The 8,458-nt window shown below is 44.1% G+C and overlaps 1 protein-coding gene across 1 annotated transcript in view; it reads right to left on the reverse strand.

Annotated features, from left to right (window-relative positions):
• Baz1b (bromodomain adjacent to zinc finger domain 1B) overlaps positions 1-8,458 on the reverse strand; it is a 63,353-nt gene that overhangs the window by 11,716 nt on the left and 43,179 nt on the right. The window contains exons 9-13 of the mRNA XM_070033663.1: positions 8,118-8,251; positions 5,479-5,584; positions 4,081-4,179; positions 2,610-2,787; positions 1,732-1,914 (exon numbers count right to left, since the gene is read on the reverse strand). Of these exons, the coding sequence (XP_069889764.1) occupies positions 1,732-1,914; positions 2,610-2,787; positions 4,081-4,179; positions 5,479-5,584; positions 8,118-8,251 (700 nt within the window). The remainder of the gene's footprint in view (positions 1-1,731; positions 1,915-2,609; positions 2,788-4,080; positions 4,180-5,478; positions 5,585-8,117; positions 8,252-8,458) is intronic.

Below are 8,458 nucleotides of genomic sequence, written 5' to 3' on the forward strand. Positions count from 1 at the left end.
GCTGGGGCAGAGCTGACCTTGTGGGTGTGCAGAGCAGAATATCAGGTTCCTGAAGACACACACTGGAGGTGCTGGATGGACCTAATTTATTTTCCATTTCTACATTCCTGGTGTCTAGACCTGCAGGAGGCCCACATTTCCCTCCCTACACCAAGAATGCTTTGCTATGGTGTTCAGTACTCAAGAAGAGCTAATGGGCATCCTGTACCTATTAGTTCTCAGAAGAAAACTACAGGAAATGGTGAGAGAAGAAACTCTTTGCAAATACACATTAAGAAAAAAGATGATGTAACAAGACTACAACCAAAGGCCTAAGGGGAAAAGATTTGACTAAGGAGACAGATAATCCTACAGTATCTGATGTCACTCCAAAGGTTAGCAGTGCTTAAAAGCCCTCAGGTCACAGGGAGGGGAAAAGGAGAGACAATGGCAGCTAAGAACAAAACCTCTAGGTCTCCCGAACTTTTCTTCTCTGCACTGCCTTACCTCTGAACTGACATGATTTTTCCTGAATCACACTCAGGAAGACGGGAAAATCAACAGTGTCAGCACTCCAGGGTATTTGCCCGAGAGCAGAAGCGGTGTGGGCAGGCTCCAGGGTGGGAAGATAAGGAAGCCATAGAGACAGACTGCTAACACAGTGCTACAGTTAATGTATAGAACTACACACACAACAGGAAAAGTCTACATCATGTGTATTTCATACAACTTTCAAAATAACTTAAAAACCACATCACTACCTTTTAGAAGAGAAATAGGCTCTGGTGTGTAGGAGTGAGTGTGTATGTGGGAGGCAGCATAGTCCTCTGACCCATAGCCCTAGATACATACCAGTTTGAAAACTATCAATTCAGTACAGAGCGATACTTTAAAAAGAAACACCAGTCAGCACTGGTGGCTCACACCTGTAAACCTAACTACTTAGCAGGCTGAGAATAAGATGACTTGGTTCAAAGACAGTCCATAAGCCTTTTTGGTTTTTTTGGTTGGTCATGGGGCCTGAACTCTGGGCCTGGACACTGTCCCTCAGCTCTTTAGCTCAAGTCTAGCACTCTAGCACTTGAGCCACAGTGCCACTTCCAGCTTTTTCTGTTTATGTGGTGCTGAGGAATCAAACCCAGAACCTCATGCATGCAAAGCAAGCACTCTACCACTGAGTCACCTTCCCAGCCCCCATAAGCTTTCTTTCTTTCTTTTTTTTTTTTTTGTCGGTCCTGGGGCTTAAACTCTGGGCCTGGGCGCTGTCCTTCTGCTCTTCAGCTCAAGGCGAGCGCTCTACCACTTGAGCTACAGTGCCACTTCCGGTTTTCTGGTGGTTTATTGGAGATAGGAGTCTCACGGTCTCTCCTGCCCGGGCTGGCTTTGAACCGCGATCCTCAGATCTCAGCCTCCTGAGTAGCTAGGGTTACAGGCGTGAGCCACCAGTGCCCGGTCCATAAGCTTTCTTAACTGGACACAGTTATTCCAGCTACTGGAAAATATAACACCAGGTGACTGCGCCCAGGCACAGCTGGGCAGCAAGTGAAACCCTATCTCAAAAACAAGCAAAAATCAGGTTAGAGCACTTGCCTACCAAGTGCAAGGCCCTGAGTTCAAATCCCAGCACAACTCTTCCACTCAAGGCTCAGGGCTTAGTGCTCAGAAGCAGCTAAGAAGTATACAGAGGGTTAGAACAATTGAAAACCAAATCATAGTCTTTTGCACCATCATGAACTAGTGGTGACTAAATACCTTTGCTTCTTCTACCATTTTTTTCTCTTCATCCAATTCCTCAGTTTTTGCAGAATCTTCACTTTGGAGTTTTCTTCTCTTCTGCTTGGGAGCCATGAAGCCTTGTAGAAATTTCTTTATCACACTGGCCTGAAGGGCAATGACACACTCACCAAAATCCTTCAGCTTCTCTAAGGAAATGACCTACAGAAAATGGTTTAAACATTAGATGAAGCCAAGAGAAAGACGAAAGTGGTTGGCTTTCAATGCAATGTCTCTAGCCAGGTTCAAAGGGCCATGGCGCCATTCACTAGCATTCCTGAGCTCACAAAACGGACAACACAGTTAAAATCATTGATTCCTCCTCCTCCCCAGTGAAGGAAAATTCACAGAAAGGTCACAGAATTCACAAATCCCGTCCACTTCAGGAACTTGAGTACCTACTATGTGCAAGGGGCTGCCTGAATGCACACAGACTGAGAAGAATGGAATCGTACTGCCTTTCCATTCACAGGCAGTCATGACCCCCTCTAAGGCTCACATCTACATTATGTTTTTTCTGAGACAAGAGCCAGCTAAATCATGTTATCAGAATCGTGGGGCTTTGTGGGGACAGGGGGTGGGTTTGAACGCAGCACCTCCAGCTAAAAACAGCCTCTTCAATACTGTATACTATCCTGCCAGTCCCATGAGGTTTGCCAATTAAAAAAATACTGCTTTACAGAAATACAAACAAAAAACCCCTGAACATCAGAAGATGTGGGATTTTTAGCACATATCCAGATAAATAAAAAAGTACGCATATATGTTTTGGGACAGCATCATGTCATCTACCAGCACACTGCTAGCAATACACGTACAGGACACTGGGACGGTGCTCCACAGGGTGCTGTGCTTACCCGGGCTTCAAACTCCGCTGTTTCCTCTACATATCCAAGGCCTCCCTTCTGCAGCCTTGTCGCTACTTCAATGAGATCACTCCTGAGAAAGTTCAAGAGCTCCTGGTTGCCATCACAGGATCTTAGACCCAAATTTGGCTTCCGAGCCAAATGAATGGAGTGAATAATATCGTGGTACCTGTAAGAGTTTGGGCAAAGGAAAGGAGAGAAGAAACCTTTCAAAGTGTTCAGGAAATCCCAATTACTTGGGGTTGGGGGTATGACTCAAATGCAAAGCACCTGCCTAGCAAGTACAAGGTCTTGACTTCAAATAACAATACTGACAGAAAAACAACTTTCTATTACTTGGATGAATGATGTGTTTTGTTTCTAGTAAACTGAAATCTCTTTGTTTTCCCTTGGTATGGTTTTTCTTGTACAAAATATCAAATTTCCTTCATTCTGAAACAGCTTCTTAAGCCAGGTGCCAGTGACTCATGCCTGTAATTGTACTTAGTAGTCTGAGATCTGGGGATCAAGAATCTAAGGATTAGTTACACAAGGTGTCCCAACAGAAACACTTGTCATCCCCATCTCCAGCTGACCAGCAAAGTGATACTGCAAATCTGTTACTAAGAAAAAGGAGCCCTGCCTCTGCTGGAGATCCTGAGCTTTGGCTGCATTTGGTACGGATGTCTGTGGTCTACAGGTGAGGTTATTCAAAGGACTCATCTTTACTTTTCTGAAGATGTTGGTGTGGGCTTCATACCCAGTCCACCTCTTTGTGTGTCTGAAGAGCTCTAAGCAGAGAAGTTCAAGTGGCTCTAGTTTCTTGGCACCAACTTGCAAATATGGGTTCTCTGGAGGAGTGCAGCTTCAGCTAAAGCCTCTAGCAATCCCTTCAGAAAGCAGGATTTTTGTTTTTTCTTCTTTGTTGAACTCAGGGCCTCACACTGTTGTCCTCTGTTTTGTTTTGCTATGGCGGTTCTGTAACCCTTGAGCTATGTTTGCATTTTTTCTTTTTGCTGGCCATTTTGGAGATGTGATCTCCAGACTTTCTTGCATGGGCTGGCTTTAAACCTTCATCCTCAGATCTTAGCCTCCTGGGTAGCTAGGATGACAAGTGTGAGCCACTGGCATCTGGCTTATTTTTTTTTCCCCTTGGTCAGTTGTGGAGCTTGAACTCAGGGCCTGGGAGCTGTCCCTGAGCCTCTTTGTGCTCTAGACTAGTACTCTACCACTTGAGCCACAATGCTATTTGTGGTTTATTTCTGAGTAGTTTATTAGAGATAAAAGTCTCATGAACTTTTTTGCCCAGACTGGTTTGAAATAGCGATCCTCAGATCTCAGCTTCCCTAAGTAGCTAGGATTGCAGGCATGAGCCACCGGCTGGCTAAAGTTTTTATGTAATAGCTTATAAACAGAAGCCAAACCTATTGCTCAGTTATTTGTACTTACATTGAAGACTGACAGGCAAGAAGAAAATCCTTACCTCTTCTCTAGTCTGTCTTTAAGCTGACTTTCTCTAATTCCCTGAGGATGAAGACAGTTGAGCAATTCATCCAGCTCTTTCTGACTATCACACAAAAACCTGTGAGGACAAAATGGATCTTACACCTCTGAGCCATCATCAAAATGAAACACAAGGTAAGGGATAAACAGGCAATAGCAAGATAGGGGTAAAGAATTCCAAACCTACTTGTGGTCTAATTGCTCTAATTAGAAGAATAGTTTTCTGCTTTTCTACTTCCATGAGGCCTAATGACCCTGACCTCCACTCTTGGCTCGAAGCAGCAGTGTACCCAAAGGGCCAATGGCTATAGGAACCCAGTTCAACTAAGGAATACTAATTAATAAACAATAAACAATGCAGATATCATCTTTACCAATTGATTAAATTCCCAAACTTTAATAAAACTCAATTCAGGAAAATGATCCAAGAGCCTTTCTAATAACATAAAAGACTTTATAATACACAGCAGACACTAAGCCACGAGCACCAATTACCCTTGCCCTTTTGCTTTAGTTAAATTTTCAGATATGGTCTTGCATTTTTCCTGGGGCCAGCAGCCTCAGACCTCCATCCTCCTACCCTTGCCTCCCATATGGCTGGAGTTAACAGACATGAACCACCACTCTTGGCTTATTCTTTGAGATGGGATGTACTAACTTCTTATCTATACTAGCCTTTAACAATGACCCGCTCATCTCTACTTTTCAAGTGGATGGGATTACAGATGTGATCTACTGTACCCACTTACAGCAGTGAGTTTTCTTCATTGGTACACTGGTCAGGGCCACTTGCTTCTTCAGCTAATACTCTATTATTTAAGCCATGCCTGTTGTTTTAAGGAAACTCAGTAGCAGGAAACAGAGAAGCCACCAATTACAAGGTCAAATTATGAGTCTTTACTGGAGAGTCAAGGACTGCTGGTGGACTCATGTCTCAAAGCCCAGCAGCCCTGAATGGAGCTAGCACAAAGCTTATGTAAGGCCAAACCCACAAAAGGTATGTGAAATCAAACCCAACAAAAGTCTTATGTATGTGCAAAGCAAACCAGATGAGGACACTTAAAACATCTAGGGAAACAATCAGGGGAAATCAAGGGCCAATTGTTTAGGGGATGCACAGACCCAGTCTCCTTATTTCACTATCTAGCTTTTGTAGCTGGTGGAGTATTGAGGACTGTTCTGCCCAGGCTGGCTTTTTACTGTGATTCTCAGCTCTCAGTCTCCTGAGTAGTCAAGATTACAGGTGTGAGCCACTAGCTAACGCAGTGGGTTGACAAACAAAAAAATCAAAGTAACACAAAAGGTCCTTACAGTCAACACTTGTTTTCCTAATACTTGGAAGTCAAAGAAAGAGCAACCAAAATGATGCTCACGTTACCATAGGTTCTGGCCTTGCTTGGGTGTGGTGGTCTCCACAGCAGCACCCGCTGCTGGTCTGTGATGAGGATTCCTGCTTGCGTTTTTGCCTAAGTTGGCTTTCTTACCTAAGAAAAACGCAAACATCAGTTGACTGTAGTTTAGTTCAAACCCAGACCATATGCCATGCCATGCCCAACAACTATGACCCAGATCCTACTGCAACATGGATGCCATGTAGTCGGTGCTAATGTCTCTGAAGTTTGCATGAACAGCCCATGAACAGCACATGACCTGACTTGGAGGTTACATAACCTACATGAAAGGCAGCCAGGCACAAGTGGCTCACGCCGGTAATCCTAATCACTTAGGAGGCTGAGATCTGAGGATCTCAGTTCAAAGTCAGCCTGGGCAGGAAAGTCCATGAGACTCATCTCCAATTATTCACTAGAAAACTGGAAGTGGCACTGTGGCACAAGTGGTAGAGCGCTTGCTTTGAGCTGAAGAGCTCAGGGACAGCACCCAGGCCAGAGTTCAAGCCCCATGACTGACCCAAAAAAAAAAGTTGAGGCATCTCTTTGCCTCAGCTCAACTCTTGAGAATATTTCACCTTAGAATATATTGATAAAATAACACAATGGAGCAAGTGAGTTTATTCCTTTTATATGACATGAACAGCTAAGTTTCCTGAGGTGACTGACAGCCAACAAAATACACAATATGTTCCAGAGAGATGCTGGAGGTGCCGAGGGTCAGGAATATTGTTAATAATTTTGTAAATCAGCTCCTGTATCCCATCACATGACCTCAAAACAGACATACCTTAAGCCATTACATCAAAGGCTATTTTGGGGGTATTATAATATTTGAGGCCTTCTCTAGTATTACAACTGATTGTCCCTTCTGCCTCTATTCTCTTCCCCTTAACTTGAATCAGCTCCCTCAAAATACTAATACACACAGTCTACTTAAATTGTTTTGGTACAATAAGATAATTCTGAAGAGTCAATACCATTCAGAAACATGAGAAAACATGCAAAAAAGAACATCCAGTGCCCCCTCAGGAAGCTAAAGCAGGAGAATTAAGAATTAAGGCCAAGCTTGCCGGGCGCTGGTGGCTCACGCCTGTAATCCTAGCTACTCAGGAGGCTGAGATCTGAGGATCGCGGTTCAAAGCCAGCCCGGGCAGGAAAGACCGTGAGACTCCTATCTCCAATAAACCACCAGAAAACCGGAAGTGGCGCTGTAGCTCAAGTGGTAGAGCGCTCGCCTTGAGCTGAAGAGCTGAGGGACAACGCCCAGGCCCAGAGTTCAAGCCCCACGACCGACAAAAAAAAAAAAAAAAAAAAAAAAAAAGAATTAAGGCCAAGCTAAGTTACATATCAGGTTTGGTAGCCTGAGCTAGAGCAAGACCTGGTGTCAAAAACAAACCCTGGGATGCTCTATAAGCAAAGGAATTTAGGTCCAATCCTCTTGGGGGCTAGTGTAGATCTGACTTCCAACAGCTGTCATCAAGTTTGCCAGGCACCTGTGGCTTACATCTGTAATCCTAGCTACTGAGAAGCTGAGATCTGAAAACCAAGGTTCAGAGCCAGCCCAGGCAGGAAAGACTAAAATTCTTTTTTTTTCCTTCTGTCGGTCATGGGGCTTGAACTCTGGGCCTGGGCTGTCCCTGAGCTCTTCAGCTCAAGGCTAGCGTTCTACCACTTGAGCCACAGTGCTTCTTAGAAGACTGTTAAATTCTTTTTTTTTTTTTTGGTTCCGGTCGTGGGGCTTGAACTCTGGGCCTGGGCGCTGTCCCTCAGCTCTTCAGCTCAAGGCTAGCACTCTACCACTTGAGCCACAGCTCCACTTCCGGCTTTTTTCTTTTTGCTTATGAGGTGCTGAGGAATCGAACCCAGGGCCTCAGGCATGCAAGGCAAGCGCTCTTCCACTGAGCCACCTTCCCAGCCCAAGACTCTTAAATTCTTATCTCCAATTAACCACCAAGAATCTGGAACTGGAACTGTGGTTCAAGTGGTAGAGAACTAGCCTTGAGCAAAAATGCTCAGTGACACCACCCAGGCCCCGAGTTCAAGGCCCAGGATCAGAATAACAACAACAAAAAAGCATAAGGTATGAGGATTGTGCATTCAAAGCTGTCTGAGCTACATAAATGAGATATTATCTAAAAAAAGGAAACAAGTTCTTTACTTAAGGCAGTTCAGCTTTAGAAGGGCTAACAAATGATAAATGAGAATGAATTTGGTCAACATGGTAGAATAAGGAAACCTGCTGAAACTGTTTTAAAAAGTGGGGAGTGGGATAAGGGAGATTAACAGACAGAATGAGTCGACCAGACCCATGAGTGAAAATGTCTTTATGAAACCTCCCCTTGTGCAACTAATGCTTACTAATTTAAAGAAAGATGTTTTGAGCTTTCCAATTGTGCATCATGAAAGTGATAGAGACTCAGATACAGAACAGCCACTTGGAATGTGATCTTGTAGGCCGGTGGGCAGCAGGCAGCCACACAATGACAAGCAGAAACACCAATTCTTGAGTGTGCTGTATTGCTCCATGCCTTGTAACACAGGTTACAAGGTTAATTAATCAATGCAGGTTAATTAAGACACAACCACACTGCAAGTGGAGGGGAGCATGTACTAGCCAGCCACTTACTTCTCGGACAGTAATCCTTGTCGGGAGAGTCTGCACGGTCTCTGCGGCGATGGTTGAATCGGTAGTCGATGCTGTCATGTACCCAGCCTTTCTCAATGAACAGTCCAGGAACTTCATCAGAGAAGAGCCAGTATCTACAAATCACGGCCATGCATTACAGTACAGTAAGAACTAGATCAGGACTGCTAGATGATTTCATTTGCTCGAAAAACTGACTCAGGCATGTATAAGCATTTCTAGACACTGACAGTTGCTTTGCTCAGAATTCCAGACAAATTGTAAGGCAAAGCGAAAGATATTATAAAATTAAATGTCTGTAATTTTACAACTCTTAATATTTA

Source organism: Dipodomys merriami, unplaced genomic scaffold (genome assembly GCF_024711535.1).
Source record: "Dipodomys merriami isolate MVZ:Mamm:240054 unplaced genomic scaffold, mDipMer1.0.p SCAF_22, whole genome shotgun sequence".
In the NCBI taxonomy this organism is placed as follows: domain Eukaryota; kingdom Metazoa; phylum Chordata; class Mammalia; order Rodentia; family Heteromyidae; genus Dipodomys; species Dipodomys merriami.